The sequence below is a fragment of the Panthera onca genome, chromosome X (genome assembly GCF_046562875.1).
Source record: "Panthera onca isolate mPanOnc1 chromosome X, mPanOnc1 haplotype 2, whole genome shotgun sequence".
Taxonomy (NCBI): domain Eukaryota; kingdom Metazoa; phylum Chordata; class Mammalia; order Carnivora; family Felidae; genus Panthera; species Panthera onca.
The window spans coordinates 88,192,085-88,215,653 of NC_138357.1; the positions used below are offsets into that span (position 1 = coordinate 88,192,085).

The following is a 23,569-nucleotide window of genomic DNA, read 5'->3' on the forward strand; positions in this document are numbered from 1 at the left end:
TTAGTTTCAGGTGTACAATATAATGATTCAAGATAAGTGTACTCTTAATCCCCTTTACCCATTTTACCCATTCCCCCACCCACCTCCCCTCTGGCAACTTACCAGTTTGTTCTGTATATTTAAGAGCCTAAGGGGGTTTTTTAGGAGCACCTGGGTGGCTCAGTCGGTCGAACACCCAACTCTTGGTTTTGGCTCAGGTCATGCTCTCACCGCTGGTGGGTTCAAGCCCCACATGGGGCTCCACGCTGGCAGCGCGGAGCCTGCTTGGGATTCTCTCTCTCACCCTCTCTCTCTGGCCCTCCCCTGCTTTCTCTCTCAAAATAAATAAACTTAAAAAAAATCAAAAAGAGTCTAGGTCTTTTTGTCTCTTTTATTCTTTGTTTTGTTTTTTAAATCCCACATATGAGTGAAATCATATAGTATTTGTCTTTCTCTGACTTATTTCACTTGGCATGATACTCTCCAGCTCCATCCATGTTGTTGCCAATGGCAAGATTTCATTATTTTCTATGGCCAAGTAGTATTCCATTGTGTATATATCCCACATCTTTATCCATTCATCAGTCGATGGGCGCTTGGGTTGCTTCTATATCTTGGTAGTGTAAATAATGGTACAATAAACATAGGGATGCGTATATCTTTTTGAATTAGCGTTTTCATTTTCTTTGGGTAAATACCCAGTAATGGAATTACTGGATCACATGATAATTCTACTTTTAATTTTTTGAAGAGCCTCCATACTGTTTTCAACAGTGGCTGCATCAATTTGCATTCCCACTGACAGTGCTTGAGGGTTTCTTTCTCTCCGTATCCTTGCCAACAATTGTTATTTCTTGTGTTTTTGATTTTAGTCATCTGACAGGTGTAGGGTGATACCTCATTCTGGTTTTAATTTGCACGTCCCTGATGATTAGTAATGTTGAGCATCTTTTCATGTGTCTGTTGGCCATCTGGATGTCTTCTTTGGAAAAATGTCTATTCAGGTCCTCTGCCGACTTTTAATTGGATTATTTGTGGGCTTTTTGGTGTTGAGTTGTATAAGTTCTTTACATATTTTGGACATAAACCCCTTATCAGATTAACCCCTACTCACTTGCAAATATCTTCTCCCATTCAGTAGGTTGCTTATTTGTTTAATTGGTGGTTCCTTTTGCTATGCAAAAGCTTTTTATTTTGGTGTAGTCCCAATAGTTTAATTTTGCTTTTGTTTCTCTTGCCCAAGGAGACATATCTAGAAAATTTTTTCTATGGCTGATGTCAAAGGAATTATTGCCAATGTTTGCTTCTAGGAATTTTATGGTTTCAGGTCTCACATTTAGGTCTTTAATCCATTCTGGGTTTATTTTTGTACATGGTCTAAAAAAGTGGTCCAGTTTCATTCTTTTGCATATAGCTGTCCAGTTTGGCCAGCACCATTTGTTGAAGAAATTGTCTTTGGGGCACCTGGGTGGCTCGGTCGGTTAAGCGTCCGACTTCGGCTCAGGTCATGATCTCACGGTCCGTGAGTTCGAGCCCCGCGTCGGGCTCTGTGCTGACAGCTCAGAGCCTGGAGCCTGTTTCAGATTCTGTGTCTCCCTCTCTCTCTGCTCCTCACCTGTTCATGCTCTGTCTCTCTCTGTCTCAAAAATAAATAAACGTTAAAAAAAATTAAAAAAAAAAGAAATTGTCTTTTCCCTGTTGTATATTCTTGCCTCCTTTCTCACAGATTAATTCATCATGTAAGCATGGGTTTATTTCTGGCCTCTATTCTGTCCCATTAACCTATGTGTCTATTTTTGTGCCAGGACCATACTGTTTTCATTACTACAGCTTTGTAGTGTATCTTTAAATCTGAGATTGTGATTTTTCCAGTTTTGTTCTTTTTCAAAGCCGCTTTGGCTATTTGGGGTCTTTTGTGGTTCCATACAAATTTGGGATTATTTGTTCTAATTCTGTGGAGAATGCTGTTGGTATTTTGATAGGGATTACATTAAATCTGTAGATTGCTTTGGGTAGTATGGACATTTTCACAATATCGGTTCTCCCAACCTATGAGCACAGAATATCTTTCCATTTGCTTGTGTCATTTTCAATTTCTTTCATCAGTGTTTTATAGTTTTCAGAGTGTAGGTCTTTCACTTCCTTGGGTAAGTTTATTCCTGGGTATTTTATTATTTTTGGTGCAATTATAAATTGGATTATTAATCTCTCTTAATTTCTTTTTTCAATGTTTATTTTTGAGAGAGAGAGGGAGAGAAGAGAAGAGAGAGCATACAGGAGAGGGGCAGAGAGAGAGGGAGACAGAGGATCCGATGTGGACTCCGCACTGACAGTGCTCTGATAGCAGTGAGCCCTGACGCGTGGTTCAAATCACAAACTGGAGATCATGACCTGAGCCGAAGTCAGACGCTTAACCACCTGAGCCACCCGGGCACCTCTCTTAATTTCTTAATTTCTCTTTCTGCTACTTCATTGTTAGTGTGTAGAAATGCAACAGATTTTGGGGCGCCTGGGTGGCTCAGTTGGTTAAGCGGCTGACTTCGGCTCAGGTCATGATCTCGCGGTCCGTGAGTTCGAGCCCTGCGTCGGGCTCTGTGCTGACAGCTCAGAGCCTGGAGCCTGTTTCAGATTCTGTCTCCCTCTCTCTGACCCTCCCCCGTTCATGCTCTGTCTCTCTCTGTCTCAAAAATAAATAAACGTTAAAAAAAATTTTTTTTAATAAAAAATTAAAAAATTAAAAAAAAAAAGAAATGCAACAGATTTCTATGTATTAATTTTGTATCCTGTGACTTTACTGGATTCAGCTATCAGTTCTAGTAGTTTTATTGGTGGAGTCTTGAAGGTTTTTTTCTGTATAGTATCATGTCATCTGCAAACAGTGAAATTTTTACTTCTTCCTTACTAATTTGGATGCCTTTTTTTTTTTTGTCTGATTACTGTGGCTAGCACTTCCAGTACTATGTTAAATAAAAGTGGTGAGAGTGGACATTCTTGTCTTGTTCCTGATCTCAGAGGAAAAGCTTTCAGTTTTTCCCCATTGAGTATGATGTGAGGTGTAGGTTTTTCATAGATGGCCTTTATTATGATGAGGCATGTTCCCTCTAAACCTACTTTGCTGAGACTTGTTATCACGAATGGATGTTGTACTCGGTCAAATGCTTTTCATCCATTGAGATGATCGTATGGTTTTTATCCTTTCTCTTGTTGATGTGATGTATCACATTGATTTGTGAATATTGAATTACCCTTGCATCCCTGGAATAAATCCCACTTGATTGTGGTAAATGAGTTTTTTAATGTATTGCTAGATTCAGTTTGCTAATATTTTGTTGAGAATTTTTGCATCTATGTTCATCGGAGATACTGGCCTATAGTTCTGTAGTTTATTGTGTCTTTGCCTGGTTTTGGTATCAGGGTAATGCTGGCCTCATAGAATGAATTTGGAAGCTTTCCCTCCTCTTCTATTTTTTAGAATAGCTTGACAAGAATAAGTATTAATCTTTATTACTTGTTTCCTTCTTCTTGCTCTGGGCTTAATTTATCTAATTTCTGAAGATAGAAGAATGGGTTATTGATTTGCTATCTCTCTTCTTTTTAAATACACACATTTAGAACTATGAAATTCCCTTGGGAGGCCTGGGTGGCTCAGTTGGTTAAGTGTCTGACTCTTGATTTTGGCTCAGGTCATGATCTCATGTTTCAGGGGTTTGAGCCCCATGATGGGCTCTGCGCTGACAGAGTGGAGGCTGCTTGGCATTTTCTCTCCCTCTCTCTGTACCCCTCCCCTGCTCGCTCTCTCTCTCTCTCTCAAAATAAATAAATAAATAAATAAACAAACAAACAAACATTTAAAAAGCTATGACATTCCCTATAAGCATCACTTTGGCTGCATACCTTAACTTTTGATACATTGTGTTTTTCTCATTCATCTCAAAGTCTCTTCTAATTCCCCCAGTGATTTCTTCCTTGACCCATTGGTTATTCAGGAACAGTTTACTTTCCACCTGTTTGTGGAATTCCCCAATATTTTTTTTTCTGTTAATAGTTTCTAATTTCATTCAGTTGTGGTCAGAGAACATACTTTGTATGATTCAGTACTTTTACATTTATTGAGACTTGTTTTCTGGTTTTGTGCACTTGAGAAGAACGTGTATTCTGCTGTTGTAGGGTGGAGTGTTCTTTAGATGTCCATTAGGTCTAGTTGGACCTTCTCTTTCTTTGTTGATTCTCTGTCTAGCTGTTTTCTCCATCATTTAAAGTGAAGCATTGAAAGGGCACCTGGGTGGCTCAGTTGGTTAAACGTCCTCCTTCAGCTCAGGTCCTGATCTCATGGTTCATGAGTTTGAGCCTTGCGTCAGGCTCTGTGCTGACAGCTCAGAGCCTGGAGCCTGCTTCGGATTCTGTCTGTCTGTCTGTCTCTCTCTCTCTCTCCCTCTCCCTTTCCCCCACTCACACTTTTTCTAAAAAATAAACATTAAAAATTTTTTTAATAAAAAATATTTTAAAAGTTTCCTCTTTATAGGTTTAGTCTCGGGGTGCCTGGGTGGCTCAGTTGGTTAAGCATCTGACTTCGGCTCAGGTCATGATCTCACGGTTGGTGGGTTCGAGCCCTGGGTCGGGCTCTGTGCTGACAGCTCAGAGCCTGGAGCCTGCTTCTCCCTTCTGTGTCTCCCTCTCTCTCTGCCCCTCCCCCACTCACGCTCTGTCTCTCTCAAAAATAAACATTAAAAAAATTTTTTTAAATAAGTTTAGTCTCTCACTCTTCCATTGTGCTAACATAAATTACATCTTTACACATCATGTGTCCACAAATACAGACTTACAATTATTGCTTGCCGCAGTTGTCTTTTAAATTAGATGGATGTTAAGTGTTACAAACAAAGCATGCATTCACACTGTCTTTTGTATTTACCTATGTACTTACCTTTACAGGTGCTCTTTATTTCATTTGGATTCAAGTTACTGCTTAGTGACATTTCACTGCAACCTGAAGGACCCTCTTAGTATTTCCTATAGAAGTGTCCTAGTAATGAACGATCTCACTTTTTGTTTATCTGCAAATGTCTTCATTTCTCCTTCATTTTTGAACTGTTGTTTGGGACAACATAGAATCCTTACATGATGGTCTTTTTCTTTCGGTGCTTTGCATATGTTGTCCCACCACCTTCTGGTTTCCAAGGTTTCTGATGAGAAATCAGCTGCTGATCTTACTGAGGGTCACCTGTATGGGATGGGTCGCTTCCCTCTTACTACTTTCAAGATTCCCTCTTTGTCTTTGGCTTTCGTAAGTTTGTTTATGATGTGTCTAGATGTAGATCTCTATGATTCTATCCTACTTGAAGTTCAGTGAATTTCTTGGATATGTAGGTTAGTATTTTCCCTTAAATGTGGGAGTTTTTCAGCCATTATTCCTTTTAATATTCTTTATTGCACTTTTCTTTCTACTGTCTCCTTTTGGGACTCCCGTTAAGTGTGAGTTTATATGTTTGAAGGTGTTCCCCAGGCCCCTGAAGTGTTCATTTTGTTTTTTTTTTTTCTTTCAGTTCCTCAGATTGGATTATCTCAGTTGACCTACCTTCCGATTCATTGATTCTTCCCTCTGGCAGCTCAAATCTACCGTTGAGCCCCTCTAGTGAATTTTTTTTAAGTTTATTTATTTTTGAGAGAGAGAGTTGGGGGGGAGGGGCAGAGAGAGAGGGAAAGAAAGAGAAACCCAAGTCCAGAGCCCAACGCAGGGCTCAACCTCACAAACCGTGAAATCATGACCTGAGCCGAAACCAAGAGTTGGACACTCAACCGACTGAGCCACCCAGGCGCCCCTGTAGTGAATTTTTATTTCAGTTATTGTGTTTTTCACTTCTGGAATTCTATCATTTGATAAATTCTACCTTTTTACCGATAGTCTATTTGTTAGAACTTCATTCTCATACATTTATTTAGTTCTTCAGACATGATTCCTTTTAGTCTTTTGAAAATATTTTAATTAGTTGATTTATAGTCTGTCTATTGATTCCAATATCTGGGTTTCCGTAGGGACAATGTCTGTTGGATATTTTATCTTTCTCTGTTTGGGTCATACTTTATTGTTTCTTTGCACGTCTCATGAGTTTCTGTTGAAAATTAACATTATAAATAATATAGTACGGCAGCTCTGAAAATCAGATTCTCACCCCAACTCCAGGGTTTGTTTTTCTTGCTCTTTGTTTTTTTAGTGACATTCCTGAACTGGTTCCATAAAGGTTGTATTCTTTGTCCTACATGGCCGAAGAAGTCTCTACTCCATTAGCTTAGGGGTCAGGTAATTAATAGCAGATATTTCTTTAAACACCTAGAGCCATCAGGGCGCCTGGGTGGCTCAGTCAGTTGAGGGTCCAACTTCAGCTCAGGTCATGATCTCGTGTCCCTGGCTTCAAGCTCCATGTCAGGCTCTGTGCTGACAGCTCAGAGCCTGAAGCCTGCTTCAGATTCTGTGTCTCCCTCTCTGTCTCTCTGCCCTTCCCTGCTCGTGCTCTGTCTCTCTCTGTCTTCCAAAAAATAAAACTAAAAAATGTTCAAAAAGTAAAAAAAAAAAACACCTAGAACCATTAAGTCTCTGAGCTTTTGCTGATGGGTCCTGTGTGCACGTCAGAGCAGGCCTTCAACGCTCTGGCAGGCTATTTACAACCTTGCCTTAGCCTTTACTTCCTGATTTTGCAGAGCCTCAAGGTCAGTCAGAGATCCTGAGCCGGCACACAGCTTAGTCATATTTGTGGCTTTCTAGACTCCTAGGAATGTCAGAGCTTTTCAAAGCCTCTTATGGATATCTCATTACCCAACTTTTCCTGTTAGGTTTTTTTGGTCAGCTTGTTGTTTGTCCTAACTATAATCTCCGCCTTAAGCATTGCTGTGTTAAACAATTGCTACTCATTGTTTTTGAAAAGAACCCCCAGGGAAAGCTGTTCACACTAGGTGAACTCTGAGTCAAATCAAGTAGACAAGCCCCATGAATGGAGTTTTCTAGGAAAGTGCCAAGGCAAGTTAAATGAAGATAGTTCTCTAGGAATGGAACTTGGGAGGAAGCTCCAACCCTGTTGTGCCTCCTCCTGTGTCTGCTAGGCTGCTGGTTTTCATCAGGATTGCAAGGCTGTTGATTTTCAAGGCCGTTGTGGAGGTGTGGAGAAGAGGATGGGAACAGGGAAAGTTCAGATGCTACAAAGCTTACTGTTCTTCCTGAGTTTCAGCCATTTTTCTTGACTAGGTGCCTCCTGAATTGTTATAAACCTTTGGTCACTTTCTAGAGTTCTGAAAAAAATAATTTTGACAATTTTTGCTACTATTCTCATTGCTTTTATGAAAGAGAGGATTTTTATAGGCCACTGATATCACCTCCAGACATACCTTTTTCTTTCCCAGCCCTAATATAATAGTATTTCAAAGCCAAGATATGGGAGCTAGATGTACTCATTGATATCGGAATATCTTTACTTCTAAGCCTTGTCATTAGATAGTGCTGGGAAATATATATGAATATGTTATATATGAATATATTATATATATATATATATATATATATATATATATATAATTTCATGTGTTCATACTGATACCTCCAATTCCAATCCAACACATCACAGGGTTCCTTTTAGCTTTCCCTCATTCTATATTTTTCTTCTATAACAGCATGAACCCTAGCCTCCAATATCATCAATGTGTCTACTCATTTGTTCAATCCTACAATATAGAGATGTATTTTTAGAATTTCAACATCCATACCACTATGAAAAACAAACAGTAAGGTAGAGCTTGAAATTTGTTGGCCCTTTTTAGGTCTTTAGATGAGGACATACAGTCAAAATACTGTATTCAAAAGTTTCTTGGTTTAGCTCATTTTATTGTTCATTCAGCATGATTACATTATTCATTTTATTTCAAATATAATTTGTTTCTCCTTGTAGTAAATTTTAGGTTTTTTTCCCTATCTGTGGCTTAAATATAAGACATTAGCATGATTCCAAAAGTCAAAATATAAAAAGGCATATAACAGATAAAATTTAAAATCTAAATGAAATGGATAATTTTCTAGGGATACACAGTTTACCAAAATTGACCCCATTAGAGCTTAACAGACCAATTTCTATAAAAGAAATAGAGAAACTGAGTAAGGAACTACTTCATAAGAAAGCATCAGGCCCAGATGGTTTCACAGGAGAATTCTACCAAACTGTTAAAGAGCAGTCAATCCCAAAGACAAATAAATTGTTCCAGAGAACAGAAGAGGAAAAGAAACTTCTACATGGTTTTTCTAAAACAATTATCACATTGACTGAACACAAAAAATCATGCACACATATTCACTCGTGAATATCAATGCAAAAATCCTAAATGAAATATTAGCAAATGAATTCAAAACTACAGTAAGAAAATTATGTAGCATAACCAAGCAAGTGAGTTTCCTTCTGGCAATGCAAGGATGGTTCTTTATAGGTGATTTGTTAATATAATGCAACATATTAATAGATCTAATGAGAAAATCATACAATCATTTCCATAGATATTTTAAAAGGCTTTGACAAAATGATAAAATCATTCAAAAATAGAAATCAACTGATAACTCATTTTTTTAATGTTTATTTATTTATTTTTGAGAGAGTGAGAAAGGCAGAGAGAGAGGGAGACAGAGAATTCCCTGCAGGCCCTGTGCTGTCAGCACAGAGCCTGATGCGGGATTCAAACTCACGAATGGTGAAACCAGGACATGAGCCCAAAGCAAGAGTCGGACACTTAACCGACTGAGCCACCCAGGTGCCATGACAACTTCTTAACATGATAAAATTTATATATGTCAGTCCTAAAGTTACCATCAACTGAATGGGACAACATGGAAGGCATTTCCACTAAGATCAGGAACAAGGCAGATGCCTGCTGTCTCCTCTCCTTTTCAACACTGTACTTGGAGGTATTAGACCAATGCAGTTAGGCTAGAAAAAATAATTATAGATGTAAGAATGGGTAAAAAGGGCACAAAAATATCTCTATTTATGACAATATCAATAGTATCCCTGGAAATCCCCAAGAGAACCAATAATAAACTAATTTAAACAATAAAGAATTCAGTAATATAATAGAATACAAAATCAACATATAGAAATTAGTTTTCAGGGGCGCCTGGGTGGCTCAGTCGGTTAAGCGTCCAACTTCAGCTCAGGTCATGATCTCATGGTTCATGAGTCGAGCCCCACGTAGGGCTCTCTGCTGTCAGCACAGAGCCCGCTTCAGATCCCCATCTCCCTCTTTTTGCCCCTCCCCCACTCATATGCGCACGCGCGCGCACTCTCTCTCTCTCTCTCTCAAAAATAAATAAAAACATTAAAAACAGAAATTAGTTTCCATAGACACAACCAGATATAATGCATAATAGAAGAGAAAACCCCATTTATGATAACAAATGAAAGATAAAATACTTCAGGATAAAGTCAGCAAGGGGTAATGCAAACTTACATGAGGAAAAGCTTAAAACACTCTTGAAAGACACAAAGGTAGACTTACACAAATGCAAAGACATTCCTTGTTCTTGGATAGGATGAATTAGTATCATAAAGATGTCAGTTTCCCTTCTCAGGTGTTAATTCATAAATTCAATGTCATCCCCCAAAATATACCTATAAGCTTTTATCTGCAACTGATGAAAGTTGATAGTGAAGTTCATATGGAAATGCAAACATGCGAGAATATCCACATAAAAAAAAAAAAAAAAGAAAAGCTATGAGTTGGGGGCGGGGGGTGTGGAATTAGACCTCACAGCCCACAGGGAGTCTAATGCCTCTGCCAGGAAACATTTTATGAAGGTTTTCTAATTTAAACAGTATGATGCTGACACATGAATAGACAGTCTGACAGACTAAAGGAAGAAAAATTAAAAGTCCGTATATAGACCCATATACATATGGAAATGTGTGGATGGTAAAAGTGGCAAGCTTTGTTTTTGACATTCAAATTTTCCCTCGTTGTGAAATGGATTTTTCTCTTTTTTTTTAGCACTTTTACAAACATCTTTATTCTGTGTGCTCTTTGGAATTTTCTCTTTTTTTAATGTTTATTTATTTTTGAGAGACAGAGATAGAGCGTGAGCCAGGGGAGGGGCAGAGAGACAGAGGGAGACACAGAATCTGAAGCAGGCTCCAGGCTCCAAGCCCTCAGCATAGAGCCCACCACGGGGCTCGAACTCATGAACCCTGAGATCGTGACCTGAGCCGAAGTCGGTTGCTGAACCGATTGAGCCACCCGGGTGCTCCTGGAACTGATTTTTGTATAAAGTATGAAGTAGGTTGAGATCCAGTTTCAAATTTCTCTGTCATACACTAAAATCTCATGTATTTCTGGAGCAGGTTCTGGACACCGTTCCAGTCCACTGGTCACTTTCTCTATACCTGTACCAATGCAGTACTATTTTAATAACTATATTTTCTCATTAACTACCAATGTCTAGTAGGGCAGTCACACCCCGTGGCTGTTCTGTGGCCGTGTAGAGGCTATTTTTGTCAGGGACAGAAAGAACATGACTCAAGAGGCCAGGAAGAAGACAGAGCTAATGGTGGGTGACGGTGGCGGGTGGGGGCACAGGCATTAGACTTCCCGCAGGCCAGCTTGCCGCTCACATTTCCTCGTTTGTCCCCCACCCCACTGTGCGGCATGAAGCCGCAAACGCCACGCCTGGATTTGTGGCAGCTGTCTGCTCCCACCCTGTACTTCGAGGCACTGGTTGGAAGGTTACCCATCCTCTATCACGTGGTGGGAGGCACATATCGAGACTTTGGCTCTGCTACCCTGTCTCTTCCCATCCAGGCTGCAGGCCACCAGGAATCCTCAGGGCTGCTCAGCTCAGCATCTCTAAATAGTCACCTGTCAGGGATGGGGCACACGGGAGGACTCTGTTAAGCACAGCCCTGACTTCTTTTAACCCCAGCTTCCCTATAGTGGAGTGATCTGATTTTTGGTCAAGCGGACCTAGCGGTGGGGGCTGCTGCAGGAATAGGGACCTCCCCTCCCTTGCTGCCTACACTCCAGCTGACTCAGGGCTCGGCAAGTATTTATAGAGGGCTCACAATGGAACAGATGAAGTCCTACCCCAAGACCTCTCTGGATCCAGTCCCTTCTCTGGGCTCAGGATTCATGGTCCCTGTGCAGTGGGGAAAGAGAGGGTGCTTGGGAGTGAGAATCAACAGTGTCAGGGATGGGGAGGTTGTGTGAAAGGGAGAGGGCATGAGGGAGTGAGGAAGTGAAGGGAGGGACACGGGAGATGTGTTAATAATGTGGGGAGTTTTCTTTTGAGGGGCCAATTTCACTGAGATATAACAAGTCCAGAAAAGCAGACACATCACAAGTGTGCAGCTCCTTAAATTTTCCCAAAGCGAACATGTTCCCATCGCCTGCATCCAGATCAAGAAACACTACATGACCAGGGGCGCCTGGGTGGCTCAGTTGGTGAAGCATCCGACTTCGGCTCAGGTCATGAGCTCACAGTTCGTGAGTTCAAGCCCCGCGTCGGGCTCTGTGCTGACAGCTCGGAGCCTGGAGCCTGCTTCGAATTGTGTCTCCCTCTCTCTCTGCCCCTCCCCTGCTCACACTCTGCCTCTCCCTCTCTCTCAAAAATAAATAAACATAAAAACTTTTTTTAAAGAAACACTACATGACCAAATAGATCCCCAGCACAGTTGGAAGGTGACGGTCTTTTGGGGAGGCTTGAGGGGACAGTTGTGGGAAGCCGGTGGGACTTGAAGAGGCTTACAAGGTGGAGAGTCCCCAACTCACTGTGGCCGAGTAGAAGTCCAGGTCCAAGGCTACTGTACTTGAGGGTTCAACAGCAGATACTGGGTCACCAGGGAAGGCAGCCAAGTTCCTGGCGTCATGTTCTTGCCCATGTTCAAATCAACAGGTGTCCCTCCATGGACACTGCACAAGGTTGGGATTTAGGTAGGGAGGCATGTAGATGTGGTTGGGCAGAACACTGCTCCCCATGCTTCTTCTCGTGGCTTTCGGTCCTGGGAGAGAAGAGTAGTAGGCACTAAGAATGGGCGGAGGGGCCGGGGAACAGTGAAAGGGAATAGCTCACGGTGAGGAAACAGGGGAGGAGCAGGGAGCAGGGTGGAAAGAAGAGAGCAAGGAGAGGGAGCAGGAACAGGGAGAGAGGGATAGGGGACATGGGGAAGGACCAGGGGGGCAGGGAATGGGGAACCTGGCAAAGGATCAGGGGATGGCAGAGGGGACGGAGAGCACCGAACAGGGAAGAGTGGGGCTATGGCTGCAGGCATCCGTGAGAGGCACACTCAGAGCCCAGTGACCCCCTTTCCTGCAGATATTCAGGAAGCCTCCCTGATATGCTCCCCTCTGAGCCCCTTCCAAGGATACACCACTCATTTCTTGAAGTGCAAGTTCCCATCCCTCAAAGAGCCTAGAGGGGACAGATGTCATGCCTGACTCTTGGGGGTCAGTAAAGTGTGACCAGATGTCCCTTGGCTAGGACTAACTGTGACCCACAAGTGGTCAATCCTGAAGATTCAGGACAGTATGGGTTGAGGACAGAATTTGCTGTGATTGGCCTAAACGAGGAGCACAGTATCCTGGGGAGGGGGGAGCACTTGTGAGAAAATACCCTGGGGAGGGGATACCTTGTTCCAGGGCTGATATGGGGAGAAGCTTGAAGATGAGGAGTCCATGCAGGGTAGAGACTCATGAATATCCCCACAGCTGTTCTTGGTGGGCATGCAGATAGATATAACCACATCGTTCTTTATATTCTGGTACTTCTATGAAGCAGAGGTTCAAAATCTCTTTAGGAACCTTGATTGTCTGTGAAGTGAGGAAAGGGAGAGGGACACTGAAACTGAGGAGCATTTATGGGGTGAGGGGATGGGATCTTAGTATCATATCAGTAGCTTTTGGGTCTCAGAGACCCACCCCATTTCCTCAGCCAGAGCAGGGTCAGGGGCTTGTATTTTGGTGGGGAGACAGGTATGAGGAAGACGTGGGCAAAGTACCTACATGATTTGAACTCATGAGGCCTCATAGTCTCAATGAGGAGGATGAGCCCCAGGAATTAAGCCACGAGAACTAGGGATGGGAGAAATGTGTCAGGAAGCCCTTTTGGGTTCAGGTAAGATTTCCCCCGTCCCTAAGATTCCTGAAAAAAAAATTTGCAGAGCAACTCCCCTGCAGGTTCTACCACCTCAGGGGTTTTTATCTACCCTTCTGGAACCTCGCTGTGAGCCCCTGGTTGGAAGCCTGCCTAGACTTATCCATGTCTGAGTTACAATAAATAGCATGGGGGTGTGGATGGTAGCATCTGAAGGCTTGCCCAAGGGTGGTCACAGACAGCCAGGAGCAAAGCAGTGACCAGCAGGAAGGCAGGATTCATGGCAGGAGCTTGAGAAGCATACGTGGGGGGAGAGTTGAGGAGTGATCTTTAAAAAAAATGAATGAGGGGCACCTGGCTGGTTCAGCCAGTGGAGTGTGTGACCCTTGATCTCAGGGTTGTGAGTTCAAGCCCCATGTTGGGCATAGAGCTTACAAAAAACAAAGGAAAAAGAAAAAATATTGGGATGCCTGGGTGGCTCCATTGAGTGTCTGACTGGCTCAGGTCATGACCTCATGGTTTGTGAGTTCAAGCCCCACATCAGGCTTCACGCTGACAGCACAGAGCCTGCTTGGGATTCTCTCTCACACCCTCTCTCTCTGCCCCTGCTCCCCCTCAAAAAAAATAAACTTTAAAAAGAAAGAATGATCTTTCTCTGGCCCAGCTCCCCCCAATCAGGAGAGGATTCGGGAAGCTCCTGTCTAACACTACTGCTTTCCAGGGGCCTGGGGTCATAGGGAGGCCCCCAATGTGGGAGGAAAGGACACTGAGTCTGGGCCGCTGGCCAATGGCCACCTCCATCCATCAGAGCTGTAGCTCTCCACAAAGGTTCAGCATGAGGCCCCCAGTGGTAGATAAATAGTCAACAACAGGTAGTACATACAGTCTGGGCATTCCTGCCCACATGAACCCTCTATTTTATTCTTTCAGTTCCTTCTACTGGAGTGGGGATTAGGAGTTCGGGAGTGTATCTGAGGTTCTAATGGCTTCTTATACAGACTTTCAACCTATCTTCCCTTTTTAAAAAAATCTCCGCCTTCATTCCCACACTGAAAGGCAACTTGTGTCCTAATTGTTTCCTTTGGTGGGAGCTCTACAGTGTGATAAGAGGTGGTCTTCAGATTTCACCAGTACTGTATAGGAAGTGTCCAGGGCTGGACAGTGAGACATAGGTGTCAGTCACTATTGAGAAGAGAAAGGGCTGGTCTTATTATAGAAATCTACTTCTTCATTTGGGGCACCTGGCTGGCTCAGTCAGTGGAGCATGCAACTCTTAATCCCGGGGTTGTGAGTTCAAGCCCCACATTGAGTGTAGAGATTATTTAAAAATTTTTTTAAAAGCTTAAAAAAAAGGAAAAGAAATCTACCTCTTCATCTGTCACTGGGGGGTGGGAAGAGATATGTGATCATATATGGTAATACCGTAATATAGTAATAGATTGGGAGCTGTTCCAGCAAGGGGATTTTCCAATTAGACATATCTAAGGATAGGGAAATTTCAATGGGGAGATTTCAATGAGGGTCGACCAATAGGGGCTATATGGAGGGGTGTGTTTCAATGAATGGAAAGATTTTTAAATGGGCTTATCATTGATATCAATGGTGGGTATTTCTGAATGGGAAGATTTGACAAGGGAGTTTATCAATGGGGGAATTTCGATGCACATGTCTGAATGGGGAGATATGTCAGTGGGTCTAGATAAAGGAATAGGGAGATTTGTCAATAAAGATTGTTAATGGGAGGGGGGTGTCTGGCTGGCTCAATCAGTGGAGCATGCGACTCTTGATCTCTGGGTTGTAAGTTCAAGCCCCACGTTAGGCATAGAGATTAGTTAAAATAAAATCTTTTAAAAAAAGATTGTCAGTGGGAATTATGTCATAGAAAGACATTTATAAATAGATTTGTCAACTGAGTGGTCAGTAGGGGATATGCAAATGGTGGGTAATTATGAAGAGAGATATTTGTCAGTGGGATCCATCAGTGGGTGATAGATTGCCGCTAGGTATTTTTGAATGGGGAGATTTGTTAATGGAGACCATCCATGGGGATATGTCAATTGGATATTTATGAATAAGGTGGTAGGTAGTTCAACAGAGGTATTTGTTATGGGGTATTTATGAAAGAGGGGACTTGTACAGTGAGGAGAGGGAACTCTTCCAAGGAAAGAGTTGACCTTAGAAATTTGTCACCTGTATTCTTGGGAACAGAAGAGATTTGTAAGTATGGTGATTCGTCATCCACAGTAAGGACTTCATAGTGGGGAACATTATCACTGGGGAAGAGTGGTTTTCTTAGAAATCTTTTAAAGCATCGGTATTTTTCAGTTGGGGAGACTTGTGCACCGGGAAGAAGTATATAAGCTTCAGAGTGATAAGAAAAACATTACAAATGAGCATATTAAATATTTGTAACATCTCTGGGGGGATTATCAGTATCACGAGTTAAACTAAGGTTTCCAGAGTGCATTAAATTAGTATTACTGGTATTATACATTATTTCCAATATTGTAAATAATCAATACTGATACAAATTATCACTACTAAAGCTTTACATTAAATGACATTTATCATACTACTACTACTAACTAATACTTGTAAGTGCTACGTGCCCAGTACATTTTACATGTACTCCCTCATTTAATGTTCACATTGTCCCTGCGAGTTAGGCATTCTTTTTATCCCTGTTTTACAGATGTGGAAACTGAGGCACAAAGGGGTAATGTGATTCCCCCAAAGACACAGACCCAGTACATGGAAGGGGCAGGATCTGAATTGCAAATGACCTGGCTCCAGCATTCATGTTCTTAACCACTACACATGGCCGGGCTAGAAATGAAGTCACTGTTAGAAAGATTTCACATGGAGTTATTATGAGAGTTTCGTGTTTTGACCTGAAAAAGTACCCAAGGGGCAAACACACCCTTTAATCATCCTCCAAACCTAGCACAGACCTCAGAAGGATTCTGGGTAGGGACTGTGAGGCCCATTTTTCACGGAGAAGTATTGAGCCTCAGGTGAGGGAAGGGCTGGCCCCCAGGCTACCCACTGAGCTGTACCGCCCCCCCCCATGCTGCGACCCCCTCCATGCTGCACGTGTCACAAGGCTATCACACTTCCCCCATGTGCTTTCTCTCAGCCATCAGTCTCTCCCAAGGGGAAATTCACACCCAGATACATGGAATGCTGGAGTGGGGGGGAGGGGGGTAACTCACTCACTTTAGTGAACTTTTTTAAAATCCTTTTTTTTTTTTTAATTTTTTAATGTTTGTTTATTTTTGAGAGAGAGAGAGAGAGAGAGAGAGAATGAATGGGGGAAGGGCAGAGAGAGAGGGAGACACAGAATCTGAAGTAGGCTCCAGGCTCTGAGCTGTCAGCACAGAGCGCGACATGGGGCTTGAACTCGTGAACCGTGAGATCATGACCTGAGCCAAAGTCAGACGCTCAACCGACGGAGCCACCCAGGCTCCCCTTAAAATCTTTTGTTTTCAAATGTTTACTTATTTATTTTTGAAAGAGAGAGAGAGCACGAACGGGGCGGGGGGGGGGGGCAGCGAGGGAGGGAGAGAGAGAGAGAGAGAGAGAGAGAGAGAGAGAGAGAGAGAATCTGAAGCAGGCTTCGCACTGTCAGCGCAGAGTCCGGTGCGAGGCTCAAACTCACAGTGTGAGATCATGACCTGAGCCAAAACCAAGAGTCGGACACTTAACCGACTGAGCCACCCAGGCGCCCCATAGTGGATTTTCTAGAAGAGTGAAGGGGGGATGTAGTGACCCCAGGACTACAGATATCCTGCCAGGAGCTCCTGCCAGGGTCTGCGGGAGGAGGCCTCATATGCTGTTCTGGCCTCAGTAGGGCCTGGTGGTCAGCCCTGTCCACAAAGCATTGATGTCTCTATCCAGGGCACCACCTGCAGGTGGGCAGGTCGGCAGGTCGGCAGGAGAATGGCCTCCACACTGGGCTCCATCCTTTTCCACTGCCTCCTTCTGCTTCACCTTCCTCCCAGGGATTAAAATAGCTGAGGGCTCAGTAAATGGGTCCTGGGGTCAGGGAACAACAGCATAGCAATGCAGGGAGCTGATACTAGAATTTGGTAAACTGGTAGGAGCTGCTGAGCCAATAGCGACAAGGGCCACCAGGGCCCTTACAGTCAAACCCATCCGAGAAGGCTGCCATTTGCCCCTTTTAGCAGACAGGGTTTAGATCCTCCCAGGGCATACCCAAGATGTAGATGTTCAGGTAGAAATTGTCACTGCAGTGGGTGTCCCCTGCACAGGCAGATAGGCCCTGAGTGCTCAAAATCTACCCATCCTTTGTAAAAAATTTTTAAACATTTCTTCATATTTAAGAGTGAGAGAGACAGAGCGTGAGTGGGGGAGGGGCAGAGAGAAGGGGAGACACAGAATCTGAAACAAGTTCCAGGCTCCGAGTTGTCAGCACAGAGCCCGACGCAGGGCTCAAACCCACAAACCACAAGATTGTGACCTGAGCTAAAGTCGGACACTTAACCAAATGAGTCACCCAGGCACCCCGAAGTCTACCCATCCCGATCTAGGACATACTTGGGCCCTGGGGGAATCTCCCAGGAGTGCCAGAGGATCCGGGGATCCAGCTTGCTGACCCAGAATTCCCTGGAGGAGACCTGGCTTCTTCTTGTTAGGAGCGGAGTGTAGTCTGACAGGAGGGAATTTGGGGGTCCTCTCCTTCACCAAAGATGCATTGGGATCTTTTTCAAGCAGATCGAGGCTGACAGGACACTTGAGTGTTCTGTTAAATGTTTGCACCAGTCTGAAATTGTGGTTCCCAGGGGCCTCACTCGAGTGAGGATCTTTGGAGTGGAGGGGACAGGAGCCAGGGATGGGGAAGGGCCCAGGGAGGCTTGGAAGCAGGAAGGCCTAAGACTTGGAATAGTCAGAAGGGCAACGTAACACAGCCTCATGTGGGGGGCAGTCAGAGCTGCAGAACAATAATCAGATGTGCTGGGGAAGAGTCCGTCACTCAGCTTTTATGGGGGAGGATGAACCAGAAAGGTGAGGTTTGGGTCTAGAGCCCCCAGCTTTGGTGAGGGAACAGCTGTGTAGGAGGAGGTACGTGGGGGGTGAGGGATGGGCTGACACATGTGGTTAGTCCCCATTTTGAACCCCACCTGCACTTCACTGCTGTCGGTATTTCCTTCAGAGGTGGTCAGAGTGAGGGGAGGAGAGGTAGGGGAAGGGGGAGAAGGACAGAGCTTGGGGATCTCCAGATCGCACCTTCTCCTCATCCCTCCTATTCCGCAAACAGCCACTTCCAAGGAATCTCCCACAGGCCATGGGGTGGCCGGGGGAAGCCAGAGCTACCCCTTCTTCCAGAGTCCCTGGCTGGGAGGGGTATTGTGGGGGCCCTGAGCCCCCCTGGAGGTTTCCTCTTTCACTCCAGTCAGACTCACAGTAAAAAGCCAAAGGTGTGGACAGTAACACCTACAGATCTGGATGGGACAGGACATCCTCCTCAATGACATCAGGACAGTGCCCAAGGGACAAGAGCCGTTCCGTTGGCCAATTGATAAGACATCTGTCAATGAGCTCGTCAACTGGAAGGGATTTGTGAACAGAGGAATTTGCCAGTGAGACGGTGATCTGTCAGTAGTGGGATAATTTTCTAGAGAGCCCTGTGCAAATAGGAAGTATAAATTAGTCTAGTAAAATGTTCCAAAGTACCGAGCAGAGAGATTGTCCAGTGAATTGTGGTTGATGATGCAGGTTGAATGGCCAGTACTGATGTTAAAGATTGCCAATGCTAATGCCAAGGTAGACGATTATCACCAGTACCTCAATTTTTTTTATTTTATTTTTTTTAACGTTTATTTATTTTTGAGACAGAGAGAGACCGAGCATGAACGGGGGAGGGTCAGAGAGAGGGAGACACAGAATCTGAAACAGGCTCCAGGCTCTGAGCTGTCAGCACAGAGCCCGACGCGGGGCTTGAACTCACGGACCTCGAGATCATGACCTGAGCCGAAGTCGGCCGCTTAACCGACTGAGCCACCCAGGCGCCCCACCTCAATTTTTTTAAATGTTTTTTATTCTCGAGAAAGAGAGAGAGAGAGAGAGAGAAAGAGACAGAGCCTGAGTGGGGGAGGGGCAGAGAGAGAGGGAGACCCAGAATCCGAAGCAGGTTCCAGGCTGTGAGCTGTCAGCACAGAGCCCAACACAGGGCTCGAACCCACGAACCGTGAGATCGTGACCTGAGCCGAAGCCGGATGCCCAACTAAGTGAGCCACCCAGGCGCCCCATCAGTACCTCAAATTTTACGTACAAATATACAAAGCCGATTTCGCATCCCCCACTCCCTTGGCATTGGTCCCAGGGTGCTCCCACCGGGTCATCAGTGACATGGCTTTGTTCCCACACATTACACGGGGACACTGCCTGCTGGATGGTAGTTGTTTATTTCATTGTTTGGGATAAAGAAAGACAGGAGTGGGAAATGGGGTGAACACTGTGCAGGCTTCAGCTTCCGCTGGGGGCCAGATTCAGGCCATCCGGGTCCTCAGGGACTGCCAGGTGCATATCCCTGGCTCTCTAGGCAGGCAGGCAAGGTGGCGGCTCTGGAAACCCTTGTCAGTGCCTATGAGGAACTGGTCTGTCCACAAGCAGTGAGTGTCATTCTGCAGTTTGCAGGGGATGGATGAACAGGAAAATACCTAGAGGAGGGGAGGGAGGCACATCTCTGAGGGCTTCGCCTCCCGCCCCTACTCAGTTTTCAACACTGGGCTGCCTAGGGAGACCTGTTGCCCCACCTGGGGAGAGACTTGAGAACAGCCCCTCCCATTGGAGGAACAGGCATTGGGCTTGGCAAGGTGATGGTAATCCAGGGAACTGATCAGTTTCCTGGAATGGTGGCTGGAGAACAGTCATGGGGGGGGGGGGCGGTCAGACAGTTTTCCAGAGAAACTATTCCATAGGATAGGGAACAAGCGGCAGTAGTAGCGGGGAACAGCTGGCCAGTGGGGCACAGGCATAGGATAGAGCCATGGGGCTCAGACGCACAGTGACTGGGATCAGAGGACATTCAGGGCCACCAGAAAATAGCCTTGGAATGGTTGGAAGGGCAATGTAACACACCCTTGTGTACGGAGCAGTCAGAGCTACAGAGAAATAATCAGATGTGCTGGGGAGGAGTCAGTGGGTTGGGGGATCGGCGCTTTGGGTTCCTGGAGAACATTCTAGGGAACCAAGAAACAATCCCTGGGGGGTCAAGAATAGACAGAGGGACTAGAAAATAGTCCCAAGGGGGATTTAGAGGGACAGGAAGCAGCCAGAAAGTCCAGGGAACAGCGAATCCCCAGGTACGAGACACAGAGCAAAGAAGAACCAGAATTTCCAGTCTCAGGTTTCGGGGGACCAGCAAGAGAGATCAGGGACAGCACTAGGGTTTGGGGAGCAGCCATACGGACAAGGAATGGTCAGGAGAAGCAAGAAAGAAGCCAGGGTTTGGGTAAGAACCCAAGGACCGCTCTCCAGGTGGCGGGCAGGGCCCAGGTACTCACGGTGCATTCTTCGCAGCCAGCAGCATAGGTCTTGGTGAAGCCCCGGCGCTGAGAGGAACTCAGACTGTTCCAGGGAACCACGTAACTGCAGGTATTGATGTGCAGGTGTCCGTTCCGCAGTTTTCCTGGGGGGCAGGGGGCAAGAGGCAGCAGCTGATCAGCTGGGCCGGCGTCGGCGGGGAGGGGGGGGGAGGGGAGGGCGGCGCCTGATTGGCGTCCCGGGCGCACAGACCCCCGCTGGGCAAAAGCCCCCCCCCCCCCGCCGCCTTCCGATAGGCTGAAATTGGGGCGGTTCCCATTTCAACTGGGACCAGTCCCTCCGAGCCTCGCCCCCTCGCGGCGCCAGGCGGCGTCAGAGGGACGGGCCGGCGTGGCACAGGACGAGGGGGCGGGGCCTCACCGGCGATGAGAAACTCCTCGCTGCGGTTCTGGGACCTGTGGAAGTATCCGCAGACGCTCTCCGCGGTGGGGGTGTAGACGAACCGGATGTCAGAGGCATCCCCCAAGGCGCTGAACCCTTTGAACATCTGTCGATAGGTGAGGGGAAGAATCTCTTTTACTGCTATATTCCTCCCCCTCCACGTTCTTCCCTGAAGTCGTAGAGCATCCTGACATCACAGCCAACTTCCTCGACAAACCGGTGGCCCTTGGCTTTTACTTTGACGGGAAGGAAGAAGTTAGGAACTGCTGGGAAAAGGGCAGGAGGGATACCTTGGTCATCTTGATCTCATAACGCTGGCTTAAGGCAGTCTGGTTGACTTCTGCGGTCCCCACGAACTTGGCCCTGATGACTGCAGGAGAGGAGGGGGGAGAGACGAGTCAAATGGACTGCAGGAGCCAATAAAATAAAATAATCACAATACTAATACCGGCGAAGCACATACTTAAATAGGGATCGCTAGATGTCAGCTCACTAAGCTATTTACACACCGGTTAATTGATTTGATTGGTATATTGAGCGACTACTCTTTGCCAGGCGCTGCTTAAAGTAAGCCTTTTTCATATATTCATCATGTGTTCATTCACTCAACAAATATTCCAGAGCCTGCTGTGTGCCAGGCACTGTTCTGGGTGTTAGGAACACAACAGTGAACAAAACACAGAACCTCCCCCCCCCCCCCCCCCCCCCCCCCCCCGTCTTGTGGAGCTCACATTCCAACCAGAAGGAGGCTAAACACAAGCGAAATAATACGTACATGGAATGTTACAAAGTATTTAGTGCGATGAGGAATTTCAGACATGGCGATCAGGGGGTACTAGGGGACAGGGGTTAAAATCCTGAACAGGGAGGGGGGCACCCGGGTGGCTCCGTTGGTTACGTGACTGGCTCTTGGTTTCGGCAAAGGTCATGATCTCACCATTGGTGAGTTCGAACCCTAGTCAGCCTCCGTGCTGGGATTCTCTCTCTCCCTCTTTCTCTGGCCTCCCCCTGCTCCTTCTCTCTCTCTCTCTCAAAATAAATAAATAAACTTTATATGTGTGTGTGTGTGTGTATATATATATATATATATATATACACACACACATATATGTATATATATGTATACATATATATATAAATTTTGAACAGGGAAGGCCATCCTGACATCGGAGGCCGCCACCCATGTAGATACCTGGGGTGTGGGGGGAGGGTGTACCAGGCAGAGGAAGCTGCCAGTACACAGGCCCCCGGAGGTGGGATTGGGCTCAGAGTAATCAAGGAAGCACAAGGATGCCGGTGCGGCTAAAGCAGAGTCAGTGCAGGGCTGAGTGGACTTGTTCCAGGGGTCGGCACCACTGTGAACTCCCCAAAAGCAAACGCACAGACTGTGCGGGCAGAGTGGGGCACACTTACTGAAGTCCGAGCTGCAGAAGGCAGTCTGCGGGTGGAGTGGGGCACAGGTACAGGCCCGGCTGGGGGCTGCCAGCCACAGCAACAACAGGATGCAGGAGGCCAGGGGCGCCAAGGGTGCCATGGTGGGTTCTGCAGGGTGGAGAGGAGGGGTCAGCGGTCCTCTGCGAGGTGGGCAGCGCCCTCCCCAGCCTGGAACGGGATTAAGCCTCCGTACTCTGGGCTTGAGGGGTTGGGGGGGCAGTGGAGATTTTAAGGGGGGTGGGGATCTTGGAGCCCAGAGGAGCTGAGAGGGCAGAGGGTCGGGGGTCGGGAGAGTCTAGGACTTGTGGAGCTCATGCAATTTCACAGATTGGGAGAGTGGGGGGGGGGGCAGGGGGGCGGGCTACAAGGCTGTGGTGTTTGCAGAATAAGGGGGCAGAGGGTTTGCAGGATTTAGGGACGTTGGGAAGTCAGAAGGTCGAGAAGCTGGGGGTGAGGAATTTGGGGTTCAGGGAGCCAGGGGAGTTTGGGGTTTCAGGGTTGTGCATAGTGAGATGGGGGGAGTGGAGAGAAGCTGAGGAGTCCGGAGGAGGTTGGGGGTTCAGAGAGTTTGGAGGCTTCAGGGGTTGGGGTGCCTGAGGGATTTGGGAGCAGGGAAAGTCGTGGAGTTGGGGATTTAGGAGGGTTGGGGGGGCAGTGAGGGAATTTAGGGGAGTTGGCAGCCTGGGAGGCAGCTGTGATATTAGGGGGCTCATGGGTTTGGAGGAGTCCGGGATAGAGATCGGGGTTCCAAGGAGTCTGGAGTGTGGGAATTGGGGGAGAAGTTCCAGCACCACCACCACCCCCCCACTCCCGCCCTCCTCCCCTGAACCAGCCCAGAGTCCTGGTACCCGCCGGCCAGGCTGAGCGGCCAGACGTCCCGCAGGAAAGCTCCCGCCAAGCTTCAGGTCCCGAGGGCCTCCCGGGCCCCTGCCTACCTCTGGTGGATCTCTCCAGGCGCTGGGTCTGAGGCGACAGTGGCAGGGCCTGAGCAGCGGAGGATAAATGTCCACGCGAGGGGCGGGGGTGGCAGTGGTGCGGAAACCACAGGCCTCCAGGCTTCCTGGATGCATTACTCATCCGCCCACCCTCCGTGGAGGCCAA

General features: G+C 46.2%; 2 protein-coding genes across 3 annotated transcripts in view; one reads left to right on the forward strand and one right to left on the reverse strand.

The window, feature by feature from the left end:
- SYN1 (synapsin I) overlaps positions 1–23,569 on the forward strand; it is a 51,105-nt gene that overhangs the window by 17,155 nt on the left and 10,381 nt on the right. The gene's annotated exons all lie outside the window — the stretch shown is intronic.
- On the reverse strand, positions 19,494–23,537 carry TIMP1 (TIMP metallopeptidase inhibitor 1). The gene is made up of 6 exons (XM_081793216.1): positions 23,404–23,537; positions 22,448–22,576; positions 21,325–21,404; positions 21,014–21,140; positions 20,614–20,738; positions 19,494–19,767 (listed from the first exon to the last, which is right to left on the reverse strand). The coding sequence occupies exons 2-6, from the start codon at positions 22,566–22,568 to the stop codon at positions 19,597–19,599; spliced, it is 624 nt and encodes a 207-aa protein (XP_081649342.1). The 5' UTR covers positions 22,569–22,576; positions 23,404–23,537; the 3' UTR covers positions 19,494–19,596.